We start from the raw sequence: 26,605 nt of genomic DNA, 5'->3' as shown, positions 1-26,605 counted from the left end.
TATATATATATATATATATATATATATTTATTTATTTATTTATTTATTTTATTTTATGTTTTTACAACATATTGCAACATTTAGGAGCCAGTAACTTTGCGTTGTCCAGATGTTTTTCCAAGTGCTTGAAAGAATGCATCTGTATGTTGTTTGGACGAAGCTTTAGGAAGTTGTCCGTGTCTGGGCAGTGAGGTCCCTCTGTCTGTGCATCGTCACGCATTCAGATTTGTTATCGATTTCTATTTTTAGCCAACATGTCTGCAAAAATGTCCAACTGGTGTTTGGGTTTTTCATTCCATTCCAGCAAGTAATGTTTTTTTTTTTCAGGTGTAATTTAGGTCAAATAGTTTAATTCTTTCTGTGTTTTGTGACTGTCTATGGTTTTATGACGTCAGGCCCTGTATTTTTGCGCAGACATGGAGGAGGAAATAGCCTGATAATGTGAAATAGTCAACATTTTTGACTGACTAGATCCTTTTAAATATTGAGGAAATTTTTGCTGAGCCTCAGAAATACATGCAAAACTGCATTAATAGAGCATCATATTTTAGTAAATGGAAGCTTTCTTCAGTCTTGAGTCTTATTTTATTTTTATTTTTTGCATTGGTAATTGAATTACATTGATATTTTAATAAGGGACCAGAGAAAAGCTGATAATTTATGCTTTTTCTTTTAATAATTTGCTATTAATGAGTTTTTGAGTCTTAGAAATTTGATTCTTGTTTTAATGTAATTCCCAGTGAAGGAAGAAAATTTATTGTAAGCGTTTCATTATATGAAGTTGCAAACCTCTAAAAGCTTTAAATTTGTCGAAGAAGAAAAACAAACTTGATTTTTACAGTGTTTTGTTGTTGTTTTTTTATATATGAAAACATCCACCACTAAAAATGTGGAAATTAAGTGTGTAGCCCTTTCCCTATTTAATAATAAACTCTGAGCCATGTGGAGAAGACACATCCATTGTGTCTTTTTTAGCTTAAAACTGTTTTTCATGGTCAGTTCAGACTATTCATGAGTAAAAATCAGCTTGTCATCTGTATAAGAGTATTTTTTCATATTACTTGACTTATTCTAGACTTTTTTTTAAATGTAAAATCACCAAAATGGGTAAATAAAGTCAAGGAATGAATTCCCACAAATTCATCTTTTAGTTCACCAGTCTCCTTTATTCGCCTCTTTTGCAGAGGCAATAAATCCTCGATCTTTCCAGGTTATGGTGCTCAGAAAGATTCCTCACTCGGCACAGATACAGTGAAGTTTTTTAATCTTCCTTATTACTGTCTCCCTTTATCTTTGTCTCAATCTCCTCCGCTTTGTCTTCGGTTCTCTGCCTCTCAGAGAATATGAACTCAGAGAATCAAATACTTTTCGGACTACGAGGGCGGATCCACATCTTTCAGTAAAAACACATGTATGGGCATCACAACATCCAGCATGGCATCTGAAACAGAACTGATGGCTTAGTTACTGCAAGCAGAAGAACTTGTGGGAGGACAAAGGAGGCGAAATGACTCGGAAAGCAGAGCGTACGCGTTTCAAGGGTACTAGAAGAACAGACTGCAGAGAGGGGAGTTTATCTCTTAGGACGCTTTGAGACAGTTGACATTGTATGATGTAGCATTGTGATTTGATACAATAGGAAATAAATTTCAAATAACAGTCAGGTGTATATTGGGTATATTTTCAACCAGTGATTGGTTCTGATCAATGAGATGAAAATATCAAACTAACATTAAAGTGTAATTTGATGCACATTTTTCAGTTTAATCACAATTAGATAAAAGCTAGGGACTGTATAACATTCCTAGAGTGAAAATAAAAAAAAAAATGTGCTGATCTTTTTTTTTCTCTTCAGATATCAAAGTATAAAGACTTTAAGGGAACCCCTTTTATGTGCAGGGGTCAAGTTAAGTAAATATTTCCTGTCTTTTACTGTTTTTGTTTTGTTTTTTACGGTGACAAAAAAAGGCCATCTGTCATTTTGACAGATCAAAATTCATATAGCTGACGGTGCAGCAGAATCACTGGAACAAAAGCAGCGTACGCTGTGGGATTTCCCCCCACTGAAACCAGTGCAGAGGATCACGATAACGCCTCATCCAGAGAGTCTTCACTTGGAGAAATGTTCCCTGATTTCAAAACTTTGGTTGAAGTGTTGCTTGTAATTCCAGTCTTCAGTGTGGCAGCAGATAATGGGATAAAATAGATTATGACGAATTTTTTTTCGCCCCGTCAGTCAAAATGATAGACAACAAAAAAGTCTGGTGAAACACCTATATTTGTGGAAAACATGTTTGTGCTAAACTAAGGTTTTAAAGCACAATATAACCGTTGTTAAACTGATATTGCTGAGGAAATATTTATATCTTTGGTGCAACTTAACAATGGAAACCTAAAGATGTTCTTTCTGGTCTGATTTCAGGTGAATCAATATGTTTAGAAATAGGGTTTTATAACAGCCCCTCATCCATTCCCATTGTCCTTTTAGTCGAATTTGCTGGAAACTGACGTTTTTAACACCTTGTTTATCGTGGCTGCGTATATCTCCAGGAGTTACATAACTGCGTTTTCCGACTGCCGGTTTCGGAGAGACAAAATGGATTTAGATGATTGCTTTCACACTTTACCCCGCTGAAAACGAGATGAAGTGAGCAGAAACAAAAGCGAAGATATCACCATGAGCGCCCGCCCACCAGGCCGCCACTAGAAATAGATGGCCGCCCACTGACAAGAGCATCAACTTTCCACGTGGGTGGCGGTCCTCTCTTCTGCCCCCGCACATAAATATACACACATGAACACACAGTGTCAGAGGTGCACGTTTCAGGGACTCGATCAGGCCTCCTGCCAGTCACTCAGCTGCTGTCAGATCCTCCTGAGCGTTACGCTTGGTGAACAAAAAGTGTAAACAACCCCGCCGAGGGTAGGTGTTTTTATGTGAATATGCAGTTTTCTTACTCTTGAAGGAGTATCACTTTTGGTTTAACTTATGTTACACATTTTAAGGACTTAAGCAGCGAAGCTAGAGATTTTGGAGACGTTTTGGAAGGTACCATTAATGTGTCTTTGGATCCAATATTGGAAACGTGAATTCCTGTCCACCTAACTGGACAGGGAGGTTGAACAGTAGAGGAGTTTATTTTTTGTAATCGAAACATTTGGAAAAGCTGCAGAAATATAAAACATAAGTTGTTCCGGGAGTGCTAAGAGCATCAGATGTGTCAACATTGAAGAAACTGAAAGTGACAGCTGAGGTGGAAGCCTTTCAAGAGACTCGTGCTATTTTAAGTGTTCATGAATGGAGAGAAGAGAGTCCGATAAATTTTGCAGTGGCTGGATGTATCTATGTTTATTTTAAGCAACAGCAGCGAAGCGCATGAATTTTTGAATAAAACCAACCAAATTCCAACTTGTTTATAAAGAAACGTTATATCTGCTGTTAAAATGTAAACATACGTTTCCGGGAACGTCCCTCGTTCCAAGAAACATGATGTTGATCTGAGTATTAAATAAATCTCAGCTTATGGGACACATGAAAATAATTAATAGAAAAAAAAAATTGATTTATAGCAATAATCCTCCATCTATTATCGATGACCAGCTTTCACATGTTCTCACTTACTTTACACCGATCAGTCGGCCTGGATTTTCTTAATTTTATGCGATACTTAAATGTGAAACTGATCTTATCTTCTGATCATGAAAATCGGATACTTTTCTTTTTTGCTCTGCCATGAAAGATCGTTAACCAATAAACAAACAAGGTTGTATTGTTTGACAGGTATTGGTCAATGTTTTTGAGTAAAATAAGATTCTTCAGTCAAACCGGAGTCTCTCACAGGAAAGAGGACACTGGTTGGTTTTGAGACCTTTTTTAATGTAGATAACATCGGGGGATAAGATCTGCTTCACATGTAAGTATCAGCAGATCACCAATCTCCCAAAATTAAGGAAATCACCACCAATAAATCAGCTGGCAAATTAATTGGTTCATTCTTACTGGACAGTGTCAATTATTTAAAAAATGAGTATTGACCAAAATCAACTCAATGATTGACCAATCTATGTTTGAATTTCTACATTAAGTCTTACACATAGCAGAACAGAAAAACATTTATCCCATCATCTTTTGTTGCGGTAACTGGATACCATCCATTGCTGATGTGCATAAATGCACACCAAACGTCCGTCGGCCACAACAAATGAATTAATAAAGACTAATGGTCCGACGTAGACCTACACTCGTGCTTGTCTTGGGTGCTCCCTTTAGAAAAATCTGAGAAACTGAAAGTCATGTGTTCCCTTGTAGCATCGTGTCGCTCTCTTCTTTTAATTTGTTTACCGTGATTGCACAGAAACGGGCAAATTTTCAAACGCCTGGCAGCTTTCCATTCACCGGGTTCCATTCTGCAGCAGTCTTTGTAAATAAATAATTACTCCGGTGTGCATATGAGGCTCTCATCAGCTGCTGTTTTGTTCTCTGACAAGCTCGTGAGAATTAAGAGTAATAGATTCGGCAGCACAAGTGTCGCTCGATCAGTGTCAACAGCCCAGAGCGAGACGACGGGCGCAGAAAAGAAACGGGAGCCACAGATTGCTTTCTGTCCCACGTCCTCAGTATGCATTCGTATGTAAACAGTGCAACATTTTCTTATAAATAAAAACAAGCCTATTTTTGAAAACTAATTCCGATTCCGTTATACTTGCATACAGAGGGGAAAACAAGTTTTTTGATATTTTTAGGAGGAAGATGACATCTGAAAGCCTCCCGTGTGAACAGTGGTGGTGTTCCAAGTTAATTTGGGAAAATGCACCAAATGGCTCTCTGCGTGTTTCTTTTCTGTCCTGAGAGGGGCTGCTGGAAGCGGGAGAGGGTGTGAAAATAAAAGGAGCAGAATGCGAGGGTTGTACTTTGGCTGAATCCTTCACAATGGCCACTCTGTCAAATCAGGCACACAGCTCTGGTTGGACAGCGAGCAGAGTGCGTGTCTCGGACCCCTCTAAGCCAAATGCCGGACCACTGGGCTGAGATCCCCTGGCTGCTGTTCAGTACAGCGCAGCACTCCTGGACAGCCCAGGGCTCCCTCACAGACTTCCCTATGTGGTTTGCTGTTTTGGGCTGCCACCTTTGGAATCTGATTTTCCCCCTCGCTTGGCAAACGGGATCTCCAGCTTGCTTCAGGGTCAAGGTTGCTCTGATTTCTCGTGACGTCCCGGCCTGAACAAACACCTAGTGTCAGTGATGCAGGTTTTCTCCGGGTTCTTCCTTTTCCTTTTCCTGCCACCTTGTTGAACTTTCTGTCAGCATATGATACAGTCACACGTGATTGTAGGAGCTCTGTGAACATGATTAATTCTCTGTTTTGATACATAATAAAGGTAAAATCAGACACATAGCTGTAGCATTGGTATGGTTAAACCATAACACTGAAAAAAAAATGTTATTAGTCTTATAAACTATATTGTAATCTGTCAGTTCTGATGTTTACTTCTTTGTTGTCTATACATTTGAACTTCAAGGAAGTAATTAATTTGAACTTTCAGTATTGTTATATATTAAAAATTACACAAGGAAAATCAGCACTTTTAACTATAGATTTTAGTGGAAATATCAAATGTCACACATATCATTAACCCCCAAGCCAAACCGTTACTCAGTCGCTAAAGATGCTAAAGGACCATATGGACTCCAGAACTGGACAAAATGACTGAAAAATGTAGCAAGCTATAAGTTTTTTATGTCAGTCAATATAGATAATTATTGATTAGCTTTGGTTTTAAGTATCTGAATTACTGCCAAATTGGTGATGTGAACTTTCTTGTTTTATCGACAGTTTCCTCTTGAGCTCTTGTGCTAATTTTCTCCTGTTACTCCATGCCTCTGTATTTTATTTAGATGTTTTGAGGCACAGTGGCAAAACATGAAATTGCTGCTGCATTAGTTACTCAAGGATGCTGCTAGCTTCAACTAAGGTTGTTGCTAGCTTCAAGTATTCAAGGTTGTTGCTAGCTTACCAAAGAGTGAGTTAGCTGATGCTGCCCACCTGTCTTAGCTAGCTGTGAGAGCAGCTACCTAACACCCCATCTTGTTGCCCAGACCTAATTGAGTGTTATAGGCATTGTGATGACAGATTTGCCATAGACACTTTACTTAACAATAATATTGCCTATTTTTATTGTAAAAAATGTTTCCTTTATCTGTTGATTGACATCAGAGAAACACCGTCTCATTTTTTGTATTACACTTGCAGGGGGAAAAAAAATCATTTAACTACTGGAAGCCTTTTCCGAGTCCTTTCCTGAAAGCGCAGTGTCAGCTGCAGAGGGGCTTGTGGGAGCTGAACAATGGGGAAAACATCTGAGCTCCTCTGGGACAAAGGGAGTGCTTATGTTTGCTAACTCTTGGGCGACGTGAAGCAGGCAAGCAGCTGAAGCTGTGTTTCTCCACAAAAAGCGTGGTGGATTTTGACATTGTTCGTCTCTTCTGGACGCCATCTTTACAACAGACAGAAGACGAGGAGCTGTAGCTACTTTGCTTTAGGGTCTTTAAGATGATGCTAATGCCACGGGAGGAAGTGACGCCAGGAACTAGCTCCTCAGATTTGCTCAAACGAGGCAAAAGACAAAGGTGTGACATTGAGCATTTAAAAGCAAAGGATAACAAGTTCAGAGGAAGCAAGAGGCGGAGGTACCCTGCTGGGCTGCCTCTGCTTTTTTTCTTTTGTTAGATGTCATGTATCAGGTGAACCGAGGGGGCCGCTTAGTTAAGCAGCCAAGTGTCAGGCAGTGTTACGGGCTCCTGAAGGCACCTGCTGACAGCCCGCGCTGTTACAGCCACTGAACAGCATCGACAAGAGCCCCTGCTTGTGATTTGTGAGATTCCTTTGTTGTTATTTGTGCGGTTATGTCTCATATCCAGTCTTGTCATGTCAGGCGCGCCCCTCCAACCGCCTGACGGTTCGCAGCGGCATGCTGGTAAATAATGGAGAACAGCCAGCCAGAGGGTTCAGGTTTCTAATCAAAAGTCCTGTTTGCTTTGCCGCGAACCCGGTGGGGAAAGGCAAAGCAAAGTACATGTGATCATAAATCTCCAGCCTCTCTCCTCTTCTACTCCATCTTCGCCCTTTTTATCTCTCCTCTTTTTGTTTTTTTTTTTTCTTTCTACTCAGCCACACTATCTCATTAACAGCAACCTTGACCTATCCCTAGCTGAGTCTCTGCAAGACTGCGCCTGCCTCGGGCTGTCACTGTGATCATTGCCCACTTTATGTAACAAAAAAATAAACTGCATAATAATAATTTACCCAGAGGTGATTTTTAAAATTTTTTATTTTCCTTTCCCACCATTTTTCCTCTTCAAAAATAGCTTTCATGCTTTAAATAGAAGCAAATTTTATGCTAAGCCATCAGATACGGGGATGATGAATCACCGGATAAGCGCTCTTGCTTCTGAACGACAACTAGAAGAAAAACGTTTCTCTGAGTGGGTTGCCACACAAGGCCCCCCGAGTAGCTTTTTGCGATGTATTTCATGTCATGCATTGTTTATGTAGCCTCTGTTTTCTGCTTTATGTGTGTGTTTGGGTTCCCTGACAGCGAGGTGATGTTATAAATGCATCGGTCAAAGGTTAGCGTTGTATAATTCATCATCTCCATCTTCCGCGATCGCGGCAACACGGGAACCTCACACAAGATAAATCGAGCCGAGCCTTATCATTTTCCTCTTCTCGGCTTGTTCAGGTTTTTACCCACTTCTCCTCACACGGCCGTCACTCCCAGCGCCCTTTTGACTTGGTGTACGCCACGTGCTTTTTTTGTATCTCTTAGTTCATCTGCTCCAGAATCTTTTTCTCCCACTTATCTGCTTCTGCATCCCAAACTTTTCCTCCTGTTTTATCCCTTTTGTTTACAGTCCCCTCACTCTGCGTCTTTCGTCTTTCATCTTCCTTCTTCCGCCTCGTCTTCCAACCGCCCTTCTGTGCTCTACAGGCCCATGTAGTAAACCAACCAGTCGATAATTAGTTGTACTTATGGCCCCCGGGGGGCCGACGTGACATCCCGTCTATGCTTTGAGCTACGTAAGTGAGTGAAACAAAGCGACAAAGCCAACCTCAAAGCCGAACCGCGAGACATGAAGGCTGACGGGAGGCTGAGATGGAGAACGACAGAGGCAGGTCATCAATTCGTTGTACCACTGATGTGACCTGAGCTAGTGTAGAATCAGACTTTAAGTGTTGTGACTTTATTCTTGTAATTTTCCAACCTTTCTCTGAAATGTCTTTATTTTATTATTTTTCTTGCACGACCTTAATACTCTGTAATACTTATTGCTTGTATTAAAAGCATCAATTATTCTTCTACTGTTATTCTACAATAAATGTGCCTTAATTAATGTGTTTTGTGTCATTCTGCTTCTTTTAAAGTAACTTTTGGTTCCTGGATGGCTGATGCTAACTTGTCAGTTAGTGAGGTTAGCATGCCTGTGGTGGGTTGTTAACATTAGAGACAAGATGGCTCACGGTTTGGTGCAACCATTTCTTTTCAAACACGGGTGGTGAATCCTTAAAGATATTTTCAGCTGGTTGAAATACTTCAGCAACAGGTGTGGGAGGGGGTATTTTATAATGGGAGAAAACCCAGTACGTAAATTTGTAAAATTTTAAAAACTGTGGCTGTATTATTTTTTTATTTTATTTTATTTTTTGGTGCATGAAACTGGGCCAGGCCAACGTCTTGTTTTAAATTGAAAAATATTTAATCTATCTGAGTTTGAAAAACAAAGCATGTTTTTGCTGTGAAAGAATCCAGGACATCATTTTTTTTGTCACTTTAAAAAAATTTCCCCCTAAATGTTTTACTTCCTTTTCAACAGGATTTCATTACATCTGCCAGTGTTTTGAGGCTAATGTATCTGTTTTGCTTCACATTCACTGGTGATTAAGTGAGCCAGTCGTCTGCCTCAGTGTACTCGCTACGAATGACAGTTTCTCTGTGAGATGCGCGTCTGCTTTCCTGCTCCCCCAGATTAAAAGTCTCTTCCGCTCTTTGTTTGATACAAGCCACATCTCCAGATGCTTGTTCGATATTACAAGCTTGTGCAAATGTTCTGTCGTCATCTGAGGACTCTTTTTTTCGACTGTCAAAAACTTCCCATCAAGCCTGTAAAAACTCACTGACATTTATGGAGTCCCGTATCACTCAGAGCCTCCCAATTAGAGCCATTTGTGTGAGCCGGCCCGGTTCGTAAATTCTGTACCTGCTTGGAAGTGATGTGAACCAGTGGGTCCGTCCGCTGATGTGTTATTTATGTGACAGATTTGCAGCTGATAAGTGCCCCGCTTTACTAGGAATTGTCATAAATAAGTGATTCTCCTTTCCATTCCTGTCCAATGTGATAAGAAAGATGGAGGAGGGTGAGACACAGGCGAGGTGGGAGTCAGGAGGGCGCTGACGGGGGGCAACGTGTTTGAACGTTCAATCAAATTTCCACACTCAACCGTTACGGTTCTGAATTTTACAATAAGATGGAAAAAAGTGACGGCGAGAAAAGGCCACCGGACTACAGAGCATCTGAATGTTGGTTTTAAAGTTTGAAAAGAAAAATAGAACCTAATAGGTCACACTGGTCTTTAAGCTGCAGGGATCTATGTTGTAGCATAGGATATTTACACAGAACATTTTTAACACACTTCCTAAGTCTTTCTTTTGTTGTCGTTTTCAGTGTAAACATTCGTTTATTAGCCCCTTCAATGTTTGACTCACCGTGCTCCAAGCGTGTTAAAAAAACAGCGACTTATAGTCTGGAAATTACGGTACTCTTATAGCCCTAAAAGAAAATCTAGCTGAAAGATTGTATTTACCAGCCAAATTATTAAATATGCTATGCTATACTTCTGTGGGTAACTGGTTGAACTGGATTTTATTTAGTGGTTTAAGAATAAGTTTTGTCAAATATAAATAACACTTTTGTAAAAAAACAAAACATTGTCTTGTGTCGATCTATTACTTTAATGGACACTGCCTCAAAAGGTTGTCTGCTTACCTGTGTTTAAGGGTAATGAATGACTAAGTAAAACGCTTCCTTTTGTCAGTAAAGACGAGTTAATGTATATATTCTCTTTTACGGCTAATAAAGGCTTAGGATATCAGTGCAATAGAAGTACACCATCTGTCCTTGGTCACTTTAGAGCCATACAGGGACTGCCTTAATTTCTAAATGTGAAACACCCCAAACTATTCTTGTTATAGCATTTTTTTTTCACTAGTCAGTACAGCACTTGGAAAAGTTGGCTGTATTTCCAGCAGCTACTCCAGCACTGCCAACCAGAACAGGTGCAACCTGACAAGCTGCAAGGTGACCAAAAAAGAACCCCTAAGCTTGGCCAAGATTTTTTATTCATCTCTGTTTGCTTGTGAGGGACATAAGATGCTACAAAACAGTTCACCGTCAGCGGCAGCCAAAAGCAGCGCTGAACACGGTAGCTGCTCTATCCACTCCGCTCACACTCCCTCCTCGTCTCCCCGTTCCCAGGTAACGATTTGTTCCTGGTGGCTGTCCACGAGCTCGGTCACGCACTGGGCCTGGAGCACTCCAACGATCCCACGGCCATCATGGCGCCGTTCTACCAGTACATGGACACAGACAACTTCAAGCTGCCCATGGACGACCTGATGGGAATCCAGAAGATTTACGGTAAGGGTTGGAACTGTGTCTATATTTTTTATGTGATTTATGTGGGTGTGTGATGACGCATTGAATTGAAAAGCTTGGCAAACATAAGGGAGCCAACAGCATATACTGATGTCATGATTTCTCTCCAAGCTCCTTAGCTTGAGAGATGTGTCTTAAATCTTGTTGATTCAACCTGTTTCATTCATGTCTGCAAACTGGTAATCTCTGAAGACTTGTGTGATAAGTAAAAGTTCTGCTTGACATGACTTGGTTTGCTTGGATGAAATGCCTGAGTGAACCCATCTCTTATCAACACTTGTTTTTGCCACTATCTGGATGCTGGTATCCAGATGGTTCAGGGCTCCACATTCGCTGAGGCCCGAGCTAACAGAGACGCTGTTGTTGGAATATTAGATTTGTCCACTGTAATTCAATTCAGCTCTAAATTTACATCGGTTACAGTCTATTTTAGAGACTAGATGAATTCAATTCGAAAATGGTGGCAGCCTTTCTCTCTTTCACTCTGACTAGGAGTGTGACGATACTTGCAGCTCATGAAGCAAATATCGTCACCATGCTGGCTTCCAAGAATGAGATGAGGCTGCAAATTGGTGGGAAAAGTAAGAGTCCCCTTTTTGTTTGGTTCCATAAATGTGTTTTAGAGAATAATTAATCAATTTTCAGCAATTCAGTTCAGGTCTTAAGAGTCCATATATTAAGGTTTTTAAACATGTCTAATCCTGAAGCGGTCCTGATGCCAAAAAAAATAATAATAATTGAGAATGCTCAGTTTTGTTTTCACAGGGAGAATAAATGTTTTGTAAATCCCACATTGCCTTTTAAATATCCTTTAGTTATTGTAGCATTATGCAGTTCAGTTTAGTTGCTCATTTTCTCTACCTGCTTTAGCATTGGGTGACTGGGCGAATGATTGGGTTTGTCAGTTCGGGGTGGCCAGTCAACCTAACATGTGGACTGTGAGAGAAAGCCAGAAAACCTCCAGAGAACCCACACCTGGACTGGTGCAACATGCCAACTATCATCCAGAAAGTCCCTGGCTGGGAATCACACAGTCATTTTTAGAAGACTGCAATCTTTTAACTTGCTTCTTATGGTGTATTCACATCAACCTTTTTTAGTCCACTTTAATCAAGCTCTAGTCAATTTGCCTAGGAAGTCTCTTGAACAGGTTTTTCAATTATTTTGGATCGTTTGGCAGAGTGCAGTGTGGAAATGAACCACACCAGTTGAAACTGTAGCAAATGTTGCAGTTTTGGTTCTCAATCGAACCGAGTCTGCCGGACTATCAGGTGTGAAAACACCCTTGTTGCTTAAGAAAGGTTGCTAGGTTTCAACCATTAGATCTGAAAATCTCTTCACATGCAAGTTGCATCAAACACGAAGATCTGTCTTTAAGTCCACTGTCTGCTTCATCACTGCAGCCCCTACTGTACACTTTCTTGGACGTCACCCGTTTTGAATTGACAGAGTGATTGCAGAGACTTTTGTCTCGTCATAAAACTCACAGAGCTGCAGGGCAGAAGTGTGAAATTCAATTAAACAGTGAAGGATTTATATAAGCACCAGCAAAGTTCCTTATTTTTTGGCTTGTAACTTCTGACTAGATGTTTCCCTTTAATCTAATGTGAAGTATTTATTAGATGTTTTCTTTTTTATTACTATTAATTATCCCGAATGCTGAAGCCGTCTGACTTCTGTCTGACTTGTGGAGTTGATGGAAAGTGAAGGTGTTGCCACTTACAGCTGTCGTTGTTGTAAACTGGTACCCACTCCACCGAGACGACTCAGTGGACACACACGCGCGCACACACACACACACTCACAGAAAACAACCTGCCATCTGCCTACATGGTCAGGGCACGTCCCTGTGGGAACGACGGACCCGGGCAAGCGATCAAATCTCTCCTCATCCCTCTCATGTTTTACTTGTCTCTTCTCCTCCCTCCTCCTCCTCCATTCTTCCAAGAGTTGAAGGGCAGGATGAGTGATGGCAGCTCCTCTCAGCCTTGTTTCTGCCCTGCTGCAGATGGCCCGCTTTTCCTCCTCATGGAAACACCCATGTAACTAACGGAAACAAAGCAGGAACAAGGTGCAGAGGTGCAACGATGGATTACAAATGGAAGACTTGTCTAAGTGAAGGCAGTCCAGATGAAGACGGAGCAACGGAGTGAGGCAGTGAACTGTCTTTACGAGGGGTTTAGGACTTTTATTTGTAGTCTGTGGGAGTGTGGAGTGTCGAGAGGGAAACAAGAAACTCTGGGAATACAACTTTTGACACCGGTTAGATTTGCCTACCGGTGAGGAGAGACGTTAATATTCCAGAGCTTACGTCTACTCTCTCGGGACGAAATGCCTCTCGGTTGTTTTTGTTCTCCAGATCATTTATATTCCTCTTACAATCTCCGGTGAAGATAAGACCTCGTAGAATGAATGTCGAACTTGAATCACTATCGTAGATCATATTAAGATCTAAAGCAAAATTATTTCCTACTTTTAATTCATGGACAATTGATGTTTTTTCTCAATTGGCTTTGTAGAAAATGACTTCCTGCCCCTTTAGAGACAGTTCTTGCTCATATCCTGTGTGCGAAGACATGCTTGATTTCACCAAGGATACACCAAGATGTTGCCAAATTAGGAACTGGATCAATGTTCATATCAATTCCTCATAGAGAGACGTGTGACTCACAAGTTCTGAGTTTGGGATAGTCGTATTTCATGTGCATTTCCTTTTATTCATTTTGTAAGATGAGATTTTGTGATATTAAAATGGCTTCTCAAACATTTGTGATTTAAGCTTCATAACCTACATCTTTGTCTGAAACTCATCTTTTGATTTAGGGCAAGAAGCAGTAAATTATGTATAATTAATTCATTGTATATTGTGAATAAAAGGCAAGTCTTCATTTGACTATATTGATAACTTCTAACTAGTTTTGCAAACCTTAAACATTTTTTGAGATTGTTACTTTGCTGATTTTGTTGTTTTTCTGCCATAAGTTTCATGATGGCAGTAAATTATAAAAACGCTTCATTTATGCTTCAATATATGAATCAATGCGATATTCTGTAATGTTTTGGAGTCCAGTTTTATCAGAGAATGTACCTGTAAAATGTAAGGGGTACATTGTATTTTACCCCTTATGGGGTGAAAACCAAGGATCCAACTGGGCCATTTGAGCCACTTTTCACTAGTCAATCTTCTAACCTTTGTTAATGCTAATGACACAAGGTTTTCCAAAGGTTAATGGTTTTGATCAAGATTAAAAATGCCACCTTCCCAGTTTAAACGTTACTAGTACAGTGCACACTTTAGACCCTTTGGCACAAAATGTCCAGATACCTGTGATGAATCTGAGCTTCTGGGTTTAAATTTATGAAGTGTCCAATCACTTAACAGAGAGGCGTAGAGGTGTTTTAAATTGTACAGAAATAAAAGTGGATAAATCAGAAATACAAGCAAATATTACACTTTGCACTTCATACAATATATCATCTGTTTTTCTACTTAAAATAGGTAATATAGGTAATAAATAAATAAATAGGTAATAAAGTATCTTTCTGATGAAAATTGAAATTGATTAAAATATGTACGCTTTTAAAGTGAAAAAAACACATTGTGTTAATTTTCTGCAGTGATGCATTTGAATTCTGAATATATGTAGTGTGAGTTTTTCTACACTACACTCATTGTTCGTTATGCTTCCAGTTCAATGTTCTTTATCGCACATTAAGGTCTTTCCGTTCGTTTATTTAGCCTCGCAAATATGCCGTATCCAAACATATTTCACAGATTGTCTGTGTAATCTGTGTGTAAGCTACCCGAGTTCACAGATCTCGGCGCGGTCGCCGCTGCTCTGCGCCAACATGTCGTCGTGTGTGCATATTTGCGAGTTTTATCGGCGTGTCTATCGACATGTCACGCTTCCATGAATGTACAGCACTTTGGCTCCACTAATCTAGGGATGCGTTTCAGGGGATTTGACTCAGTCGGTGAACAGAGTCGGTATCATGCGAGTCAGCTGATGAGTTTTGCCGACTAGGCAGGATATTAATCCAGCCAGATTAACGTTTCACTCATTTTTTTGTTTGGTTTTTCGGTTGATTTCTCTGTGTTGAAGGACCCGCAAATTATGTAGTCCAAATTTTGTTGGCGTCAGGAGTGTGTTAAGTCGGTTCTTTACTTTTCCAAAACTGCGATTTAAACCGTTTTGGGGGCGTATTCAGGACGGGGTCGTTAGTCACATTTGCATCTTTCATATCGTGGTTGTCTATTCCTGCATCAACACATGGCACCCCACGTGACCCCAATCAACACATGGCAACTCATATCCTCACAGTTACAGTGTGTTATTCACGCATCATCATTTGCTCAATTATTCATCCCCACGACCCACTTGTTTGCGCTCCTTCGGCCTCCTTCTCCTCTCTCTGTTTTTCCCATGAACGCGTCACACTCCTTCTCTCATGTACCTCATCAATGTTGAATGGCACTCAGCCGTGTTCAGGCATCCAGCGAGGAAAAAGTAATCTTTTTTTCATCTCTACCCATCACAGAGAATGCTTCCCAGAAGAGGAAAGTTCAAGAAAGCCTAGTTTGAAACTGATTTTAATTGGCACATCCAGTTTTGGCTACGTTTAATGGCGAGCCCTGGTAATGGTGTCTGACATGCATTTTTTTCTTTTTTTGGCAGTGATATAACCTCACTCAGAAAAACAATGTGACCTTTATTTTTCTACATGTTTTCAGTGAGAAAATAAGTTTAGAATACTAGAAATGATGGCTGTAGGTTTTGGATCTTATTGGGACTGGAATTGACACCATCTTGTGTCTCATCTGACTAAAACAAACTTCAAAATTACCTTACATTTATAGAATGTTATGCAACTTCCAGACATCTGTCATAAAAATGGTTAAAGCTGCAAGGATTACTTTGTTAAAATACTGAGCTTGTCGTTGTGTTGCCCCTTTATAGTTCTATGTAAAAACTAAGGAAAAAAATTTAAGTATGGACTATTTAAAAAAAAGGTATCAATATGTTCATATAATTTAATGGTAGCATCATGATCATTGTGTGGCGTGGTACGACAGAGTTTAGATCGGGCCTAAAAAATCCAATCCCACTTGTCGGCCCGAGCTCGATCCGACCCAACAGATTAACTTTAATTATAGCCCAGAGTCAAGAGATTTTAATTACAATTTTAATAATTTTGTTTTTAGATCATCATTTAAGTATTTTTAGCTTTTGCTTAACATCTTCCAGCTCCATCTTGTCGTTTGTTTGAAGTGCAGGGTGAGTCCAGTGCAAATCATCTGGGGTGAGCGACTGATAGGAGCGGAGCAGGGTTCATTGAGCTGTGCTTTTTACAGTCCAACTCATTTCTACACCCTACTTACTTCTTTTATTTTATTTAAACTATCTGCTCCTGTATTTGGACTAGAAAAATGTCAACACATCTTCATGTCATTCGTATCATTTCTCTGCTGTATGTATTTGCAAGCTTATCGAACGCCTCAGAGGCCCGAGGTTCGGGACATGAATCTATACTCTACGGTACAATAAATGCTGATTCTCGTCCAACTCAGCAGCCGCTGGCTAAAATATACTTACCTCAATGTCACGTCATGTTTGTGTTCTACAGGGAAACAGGAAGTCATGGATTATGAATGAGAAAGTATTATGTAAAGAGATTAACCCAAAAAAGTTTTGGAATTCCTTTAAAGAAAATTGGATTGATATTTATTACAAATTTTGTCTAAGGTATTGTTATTTGAGCCACCAGAAATCCTGTTAGAAACAATTACAACATTTTTTTTCCACCTTTTAAAATTGTGCAATAAATCATTACTCAACTTTTAATTACCCCAATGTCTTTATCTTTGCACCATTGAAAGATGAAATATTTATAATGTCTCTGCGCCATGGGAACATGTTGACTTCACATTCATGATCTGTTAAGGTGTGATTTATTACGTAAATTTCCCCTCACTCCCCTCCACCGCGGCTTGTTGAAAAAGTTGTAAAAACAACATTCTGGAGATTAAAAGTGTGACGACAAGTGAGATTTATTTTCTCCGTCTTCCCCCAGGGCCTCCTGACAGGAACCCCCAACCCACCAAGCCTCTGCCCACGGCGCCCCCGCCACGCTCCCATCCTCCCTCGGACCCCCGCAAACCAGACAGGCAGACGCGACCTCCGAGGCTGCCCCCGGGAGACAGGCCGTCCCACCCCAACGCCATACCGAACATCTGCGACGGAGGCTTCAACACGGTGGCCATACTGAGAAGGGAGATGTTCGTCTTCAAGGTAAATGGAGAGTCTGTCGTGTCAAAACAAACCCGGGGCCTTCTTCGCTCGCTTCCAACCTCGCAGCTGTTTTTCTTTTACCCGTCGTCTGAATCTCTCAGCGACGAGAGCAATCACACGGCCCTGCACGCCTCGAGATAGACTTCTCCTGCCTGACTTTTCTGGCGAAAAATGTATCAGTTGTTGCCTGAAACAACCACTGCAGATTTAACGCAGGACTATTTCAATGGTCTGTCAGTTTGAGGTTTGCCTGGAAAAGAACAGATTCTGCCGACTGGAGGCGAATAAAGAATGGATCATTAAGAGCTTGGAGGGCTGCATAAATACACATTGGGTGGGATTTTTTTTTCTGCTAATCTGCTTCAGATTTAGCCTGGGCAGGTAATATCAAACATTTGGTGGAAAGTTGGCTGGCAGTTCTTGTAGAAAAATGGTGAAAGCTTCTAACATAGGGCGCTTTTCTCTCCTGTTGGGGCTCTTTGGAGGTTATCCGGGGCTCCAGTGTTTAGAAATTTGGATAAAGTGGAAATTTGACCAAAACCAAATGCAAACACATGAACAGTGCTGGGCTTTCGCCCCCAGTGAGTGAGAAAAAAAAAAGAAAAAAAACATTTATCCTTGGTGGAAGCCGGTGAAGACAAGTCTTTGAAACACATTCTAACCTTAAGAGCAGCACAAAGTTGTCCTGTTTGATTCTCTCCGAGTGGAGATGTTGTGACTTTACTTTATGTGAGAGTGAATTTGTCTAGCAGATATAAATAGATCCCATTCACTGGTTAAAAAGGAGGCTTGTGGAACGGAGGCCTGGAAAACCCTCTTTGTGTGTTTGCTCTCCTGACACCGAGGTTTTCATTTAAACTCTCCGAATGAGATAAATCTGGCTGTGAGACGGAGCCGGTAGACTCAAAGCCCAGATTGTGTTTATTATTTTTTTCATTATAGCCTAAAGTCTCTCCCTGTCTCTTTCACATGATGTTCCTCCGATAGTACTATAGCACCTCCGAGGGCAGGAGCCCGATCTGACAAAGTGATGAGGATCATGGGATTTATTCAGTTCGAGACAGAGACAATGTTCAGCCATCGTCAGGCGATTTCGAGTTTAGGAAGTCAAGAAGACAGTCTTAAAAAAAATCTGTAAAATTAAAGATGAACCGATCACAGTTTTGTGGGCCAATTCTGATCGGATCACTCTGAAACTTAATACCTATCTGGCCAATTTCAAGCGTGAATTTGTGCCAGTGTGATATTCTCAGGGAATGGAGACATCGCCTAAACAAGGAAATAATTTCAAAGTAGCACAGTAGAATAAAAACAAAATGTTAAGAAGTATTTTTGGTCTAGTTTCTAGTGCAAATACCTTGGAGGCAAAACTAACTTACAAATAACCTTTCAGCAAGACATAGAAGCTTGTTTTAAGTCAATAACTCCTTAATATTGATGAAAAAGTGCTAGTTCCTCTAGTATATTATTTCACTTATAAGAAAACATTTTCCCCATGTTACAAGTGAAATAATCTGTCAGTGGAACTATAACTTTCTCATTAATAATAAGCAATTATTGACTTAGAAATAAGCTGCTATCTTGCTGAGAAGTTATTTGTAAGTCAGTCGCGTCTTATTTCAAGTGAACTAAGATATTTGCACTAGAATTTAGACAAAAAAATACAACAACAAAAAATCTCCAAACAATAATAAAGTTTGGACTGCTGAAAGAATCCCATTTTTACAGTCCATTTTATAAGTTAGATGAAACGTAACTCGAATATAAAAAGGCAGATTTTACCTTGGAGTCTTGGCTTTTTTCTGGTTCTCAACCTTTTTACCAACCCACATTATCACAATTTTCAAGACCTTCATTATTATACAGTAAACTGGAAATTCACCATTCAATCAGCCAGGGACTGGAGTTGGCCAATATTTTCTTGATTGGCTTGGATCAGTGATTGGCAGCGGAAATAGATTTTTATATTTGAATACGAAAGTTATACTCCGATAGTTCAGGCCAGAAAAACCTTGATTTCTATTTCAAATAGTAACCCGAGTATTTAAAAATAAGATCTCAGTAAATCTTATACGGAAGCTCAGCCTTTACCATGTGGATGTGGAAAGTGCCAAAAAACACAGCCGCCCTTCAGGCATTTATAGCTGCAAATGTCAGCAAACCAGTTCCGTACGGAGTTGTCGAAACTGCTTGGCTCACGTTTCTCACAGCTCCAAATGCTTCCGCAGCACCAGCTCACGTTTTCCCAAAGGTCCAAACAAAATCCTCGTGACAAACGCTGGAAGACGGCGATGATTTGTTGCAGGACTCGCGTAAACGAAGCCGTAAAGGCCCCGCCACCTTTACCTCATTAGGACCACCAACAACCTTAAGACTCGGTGATTTGCTCACCTGTTTAGCGTAATCCCCGTCTCAGAATGTCAAGAGATATTTCCAAGCACGAAAACCGGCAAAGGAGTTTGAGTTGGATTCAAAATGTTAGTTCGTTCTCCCTCCCCCCCTGGAGGAGCAGGTGGTTCTTATATTTCTCCTTCCTCGGTGGAAGCGTGGCCAGGTTTCTCAGAAATGACTGATGTATCGTGTTAACACCTTTTTTTTTTCCTCCTCGCGCAGGAAGCTGTCCAACTATAAAGAAGTTTATCTGGATTCATAATTAGAGATGTTTGTATTACTCCAGACCCTGATAAATTTCCCATCAGAACTTGCCAAAGCCTCCAAATGAGACATAAAGATCAGCTTAAACTGATGGCTTACATTTCAGGAATGATGTGCAGTCTCGTGTTTGCTTATGCTGCGTTGCTTTGCTGTCATCTATAACAGCAGCCTCCTCAGTGCTTGGTCGGTTCCATGAATTATACGCTTGGTTTCGTTGGTTTTGAGAGCCATTTGGCCTGCGCCGCTCGGCTTTACTCACCATCCTTGATTGTTTTATAAGACTGGAGTGCGGTCTCCGCCAAGCCATTACAGCAGAGATCTTAGCAGTAGGTGCAGACTGCACATGCTTGGGAACTTTCAGAGTTCATCTGGTGCAAATACTCCGAAAGCTGCAAAGCTTTTTTTTTATATACTGTATACCATATATAGGCAAAAAAACTGCTTTATGTAGGGGAAAAAAATGCAACTTTTTCCACTCAAGTTGACATAGACTGTGCTTTCCGTTCCACTCTGACCTTCTGCATGTATAAGTCGTGTCGGACATGTTTTATTAGGAGGATGTATGAGTTGTAGCTTCATTTAATGCGCACAACTGCATTTTGAGAAGAACAAACAAGGCAAAAAAAAGTGAAAATTTCCCCCACGCTTAAAGAAGAGCCTCATTCGCAGTGTAGCTCTAATGAATACAGCCGTATTGACTCGTAACTGTGGGTGTTATTTTCACTTGATTGTTTTCTCTCTTTGAACGCACATCAGAGCCCATTAACATTACAGTAATTTACACATAAATAGAACATTTCCTCTTAATGTGCCAGGATAATAGCTGTATGTACTTTAGAATGATGAGCCAGTTTTCCCTCTGCTCCAACATTTGAACCTCGCAGAGTTGGAAATATCAGCGATTTGAACCTGAGGCGGCCCCTCGGCACGTCAAAATAGGGAAACCGGAGATTGGACGTTGCCGTTTTTTTGGAAACAAAGAGGTTACATTTTTGCCTAAATACTCAAGTGATTCACATGTGGAAGCGAAGCAGAAGCAGCTCCGCATGCAGACGCAACTCGAAGGTTAAACTCTTCACTACGATGGGCCTCAGTAGGCGATTAAGCAGCGATAGCACGAGAAGCTAAGGATTAGCTAAATACGTACACATGCAAAATCCCTACCAAAAGTTGATCCTCTTGGTGTTAATTATGTTAGTACGTCTTGTCTTGATCTTGATCTTATCATTCATTTTCCAGTATTGGATCAACATGTCCCAAAATTTTGTAACTACAGCCATGTGGAAATCGTCCTTTTTTCACAAATCACACCCACAATCAAATTTGTGACACAGCAATATAAAAGTAGAGGAATTTATATGATATGTTAATTTTTTGGATTTGTATTTAGCCCCCATGAGTTCACACAGCCACCCGACGTTATTGCCGATATGTTGTGTATCTCTGTTTACAGTGGCATATAGCCACACTCCTCAACACGTGGTTGTAACCTGACAAATAGTGGAAATATCGAGAGTGTGCCAAGGTGTGTAGTAAGTGTGTAGTTGGATGAAATGTGGGTCCAGCTCTTCCACCTAGCCGTGCTCAGGCCTAATTTACACGAGGCGTTTAATCTGAACCTGCAGGCCGGCCGTCACGCCTGTGTGGGCGGTAGTTTTATGGCCAGCTATTTCTCTTTGGCGTGAGGCGACACGGGGTCAGCGAAGGTTCACCGATGACGGTCTGGATTCAGCGTCTCCAGTTAATGTCCCATTAAAACTGCAGAGGTGCCAGCTTTACCTCTTCACCTATTCCTGTTCCCACTCCCAATGAACTCCCAAACCATATGGTTTCCCACCGGAATTAGGGGGGTGTAGGACACACTTTCATCCATATGCATGGATTCATACATGACCAGTTCTTTTCTTCTGCATTAATTGCAACCGAGCTCCCTGCAGCTGTTCCACAGATGTGCTGCAACGCCGTCTGACTGCAACCAGACGCAAAAGTTTCCAGGACTCCATCAGGGTTTTCTTTTTTTTTTCTTTCCGTTTTTTTTTTTCTGCTGTAAAACTTGGATGTAGAGTCTCAGACATTATTATTGAAGTTTGGATTTTGGGTTTATGGCTCACTGATATCTTGTCAGTTCATAGAGCCAGAAAATCCATACGGGGGATTTGGAGATTTAGGTCAAACATTTGCTACAACATACTTTCCTCTAAGCTTTAATATTTTCTTGATGGAACAAAAAGCCGACAAAATGAACGAAACCTTGCAGAAAGCGACGTTGCTCCATTACGTTACAGTGCTTATTGATTTTGTTATATTCTCAAATGTAATTATTGATCAAAAATGATGGTTGACAGCTTCACACATTTTGCCGTGTTAATCTTCGCTCTCAATAATCAGCACATTATCGTTTTCCTGATTAAAAAGTTGGGAGCTGGAGGGCAATAAACAAGTTTATGTTGTCAAATATGGTTAACCATAAAAATGCAAAAGTGCCAGTACTTTGTGTCCCTAGGTCACCACATATATTTTGACTATTTTAATGATTTAATAATTAAATACAATTTTGTAAATTCTAAAAGTTATTTTAACACTTATTTTAAAATCAACCATTATCTCGTGCTATTTGATTACATTAATCCATTTTTGCTAAAAACCAAATAAAGCAGCTGTTTAGTTTTTATAGAATTATGGAAATATTTCCCAAATAACATCTGGAGACACAGAACTTTGAAATAACTAGTGATGCAACATTCAGGCTTTCATAGACTGATATTGATTTCCATTTCCAATTTTGCTCAGTTATTGTTTTCTAAGAACTGTAATAGAAACATGCCACCCAATATTATAAACTTAGTTTTTTTTAACAATTAAATGTGTCAGAAGTTCCTCAGTAGAAGTAATAGTTCTGAATAGAACATGAAATGACAGAATTATAACATTATCACCAAAGTATATGTCCTAAAAATGTTAAGTATGTTTCATCTATTAATTATTCAAACAATTATTCGAGTAATTTAATAAAAAATAGTTCCATTCTGTAGTAGGTACTAATGCTAGTGAAAGAAATATTTGGAAGAGAAAATACTAATACAAGCACGTCAGTTCCTTCTCAAGATTTAATTGCTAAAAATGCATAAACGATTCAAACATCACTTTCAGTCTCAAATTTAAAGTAAGGGGGGAAAAAAATGTTTTTATAAAATAGATCAATTATTTTTTACATGTAAAGTTAGCCAAAATATAATTTTTTGTACATGTATAATATGCCAAATTTCATATAAACAATCATAGTTAAAGGTTTGTTTTCCATAAAGGGAACAAAAACATCACCCACTCGCTCATTTCCTCCCGATAAGGGGATGTTGGTGAGCTGCTGTGGTTGTATTGAAAAGAAAGCGAAGGAAATAAAATCTACAGATTCAGTGGCTTTTGTAATATTCATCCATCGATGCGTGTTGTAATAACCTTAGGCTGCTGTTGCTTCCAACACAAACCAGTAGAGATTGAGCTGAGGTTGCACTCAATGACCCAGATCTCAATCAAGCATAAAATCTCTTAAATGAGACCCTTAGACTAGATCAGGACATACATTATATATTCTCAGCAGTCATTTATAAGGACAATTATAGAGGAGGGGATTGTGGGAGGCCAGGGGGTCCCTTGCAGCTTAGGATTGCTGATGTCTGAGACATGCTCTGACTCCCACGTCCAATAATGAGAACACAGTAGATACGTCTTTGTGGTGTTTTTCTCTTTTCCCATCTCTGCAAAGACGTAAGCCACAATGTAGCAAGTCGTCCCATTAGGGTTTTATTTGAAACCGTATCTATAACATGCATGCCCCAGCTTCATCATCAACTATCTAAAAGTATAGCTGTTACTGATGTTTGACAACGTTCACCGCTGAAAGCTTCATAGGAATTCATGGCCAGTAGGTGAGTTACTGATTTGCGTTATTGTTTGTACTGTATTGGAAATATAATTTTATCTTTTATATAACGTTATCCTGTCATGGTTTATCATCTAATATTAACAATCCAGGCCTTAAGCAGAGTTATTACCACAGAAAGAGCAGTCTCTGTGGGTTTACGTCAGAAAATTTAGATCCTTATCTCTGAAATGTTCAAAAGTCTGCCGATGGTATGTTCCATAAGACGAAAGCTCAAAAAGATAAAACAGAGCAAAACTGGTCATTGCCTTCCCGTCTGGGATTTCTCCCATTGAGCTAAGTAGATCCATTTAACCCAGCTAATCAGCAAACAGAAGAAGTTGTAAACGATGACATTGATTTTCTGCGCTGTTCTTGAATTGTAGTCTACCTGTAGTTTTAGTAGTGAACGACGCCATTCAGTTCACGTCTGCCATGCTTACAAGTATTGATTTAACATCAACAGCCCTCTCAATTGGCTTGGTAATTCTCTCTTCGTAGTTGAGGACAGATGGTTACGGTGTTCATAGCATCGGGCAGGACCATTACCTACGTCACAGACAAACATTAGCGATTGGTTAAAATTTAAAACCTCAACACGTTTTCAATAGCCTTGTAACAAAACAAAGTGTAGTTTTACCAGGCTATGGATTGGCTGTAGTTGTTACAACCTTCCCGTTATCAGCTAAAACATTTGCTCTCTCTCTCATCCTGCAGCAGCCTGACTGATAAGCTGGTAGCATCAGTCACAGCCAGTCTAGTTACCATCTGAAATTTCAGTACATCTTCAGTTAATTTGGATAAAAAAAAAGGTGGTAGATATTTTATCCTAGGTTTAAAATTTAATCTCCATGTGTTTGAATTGTTTTTTAAGCATTTATTTCTTTCCGAAGGACAAAGCAGCATTAAACCGTTATAGTTCTGACACAATGGTGAATGACGTTTTCACCTCCTTCCTCAGACACATTCGTGCCAGGCGAGGACGCACGTTGGGATCGATGTCAATGGTGGTCGTAACGGGGCTTTATGTCACTGTTACGGCCTCTAAGCACAGCTCTGGTAATCAGAAATGCGCCGCACCTCATTTTGTGCAATAATGCGCTGCGCCGTATTGATTTTGGCTTTACAAAGCGCTGAAGTCATCTGCAGTCTGATAACGCGTTCTGCAGTTTGTGTAGATTTTTTTTCCCCTTGTTGGCAGATATAGTTAATTTATCTCACTGATCAGTGCAGAATTCAAAGCCTGATGGAGAACATGTGGTAACCTAGCCCAGGTGCAAGCACTTTCACAAAACATACATGAACCAAAAGCTGAAATTTCCTGATTATTTTTCAAGTAATCGCAAAGCGCCTGCAGAAACGTCTCTGCAAGGGATGTCTGCTTGCTTGAGCTTTATTTTCAGAGAGGGAGTGTGCCCTTTCTACAGTCAGAAGCAGTCAAAGGGGTTAGATTTCTCAGTTTGAACTGTTTTCAATTACCGGGCAGACCTCGCACAGAGGAAAAGTGCTACACTGTTAAAAATCTATGGAGGCAGCAAGCATAGAGATAGGCGGAATCGAGAGACAAAGGGGAAACAAAAAAGAAAAAGAGAGTCCAGGGAGAGTGCAGTCCCAGTGAAACAATTGGATTAGACGAAGAGAGAAAGAGAGCAGGGCAAGGCGCGTTTCATGAATAGTCGGTTCAGCTTTGACTGCGAAAGAGGCAGGCTGTGAGGATGAGTCGTCTCCTCTCCCTCGCTGCGTCTCTCGGCGTGTACGAGGTCAGGCTGCTGGGGCCGAGCACGTTCAATTGGCCGTTATTCGCCAAAGGGGTGGGACATCTCGCCGGGCTCTAATGGCTTTCGCAGCTGGCTCTCCCCCGGCACCCTCTGTCATCAAGTTTCGCCCAACATCAAAAGGACACACCTTCCACTTGGCTACTCATGTCTCTCCGCCGCCCCCAGAGGAAATCAGACCCTCATAAAGGCCCCGGCTATTGTTTCGTCCCCAGATACGTGATGATTTTCCCAGTGTGTTCTTCGACGTCTGCATGTGTAAAGGAGGCATTCCCAGGAAACCTGAGAAAGTGTGTCTTTTGAGGCATAACAGCTGTCAAAGCAGGCAAGCCAGAGTTGATCAGTGACAGCCGGTTCTGTTGTTTAAGCAGAGCAAAGCAAACACTCGCCTAGAATTCAGCGCCAAGGTTGCAGTACACAAAGCTCCTCTGTTTTTTAGGTTGTTCTTGCATTGGAGCAGTGAAATCAAGAATCTGCAATAGAAACTGGATTAATAATTGATTTTTCTATATTTCTCAGATGAATTTCAGCATGCCAACTGCACATGTATGAGTTCTTAGTGACAGATCCAGTGTAAGGAGAGTAAAACCTGGTCGCAACTGAGAGATATGGTGAATATTTTCATAGTTTATTGTGGTGCAAGCATTAAAATTGCAAAAAAAAATTCAAAGTAAAGTAGGTATAGTGGCTCTCTTAGCTGTAAATATTGGCCACAGATGTGGAGGCAGGTGCTTTAAAATGAACATATTGTATCTATGTTTGAAACTCCTACTTTGAAATAAAAGAGGAAAGGGTTTTTGAGTTGTTTGATGAAGCAGGCTTGTAAAGACAGCAGTTAGACTGACCAACAAGTGGTAGTAAAAGGCTTAAGAAGTGGCCATTATTTTCAGCATAGCCACCAGAGAAAAGAAACAGTAACAGGGTGATGGACGATAAATAAACCATTTAATAGCATGGCTGTAAAACTGGCTAACCGTTACCACTATGCTAAAGTTAGCAGCCTGCTATCTTGCCTCTTAATGGTGAAATAATTTTTTCTTAAAGAGTCTGAACTGCAGCTGTAAATCTCTAGTTCAAATATTGAATAATAAAAATGTATGCGATAGGAATGCTTAAAACTGGATCTGGCAATTCTACGCTGCACAGGGATTCTCAGTCTGTGTTACGTCCCCCAGAGACTCAACATATTTAGGGACACGAGACAAACGAAAATGAGGGTTAAACAGGATTTTATTTATAATTTCTTTCTTCCTCC

At 40.3% G+C, this 26,605-nt stretch overlaps 1 protein-coding gene across 2 annotated transcripts in view; it reads left to right on the top strand.

Annotated features, from left to right (window-relative positions):
* Positions 1–26,605, top strand: part of mmp16a (matrix metallopeptidase 16a (membrane-inserted)) — a 78,635-nt gene that overhangs the window by 35,979 nt on the left and 16,051 nt on the right. For both annotated transcript variants that reach the window (XM_008438394.2, XM_008438393.2), the window contains 2 exons: positions 10,532–10,693; positions 16,784–17,001. In XM_008438394.2, the coding sequence (XP_008436616.1) occupies positions 10,532–10,693; positions 16,784–17,001 (380 nt within the window). The remainder of the gene's footprint in view (positions 1–10,531; positions 10,694–16,783; positions 17,002–26,605) is intronic.

The sequence above is a fragment of the Poecilia reticulata genome, linkage group LG20, assembly GCF_000633615.1.
Source record: "Poecilia reticulata strain Guanapo linkage group LG20, Guppy_female_1.0+MT, whole genome shotgun sequence".
Lineage (NCBI taxonomy): Eukaryota > Metazoa > Chordata > Actinopteri > Cyprinodontiformes > Poeciliidae > Poecilia > Poecilia reticulata.
Note: the sequence above shows the minus strand (reverse complement) of the source record. Positions and strands in the feature narration are given on the sequence as shown.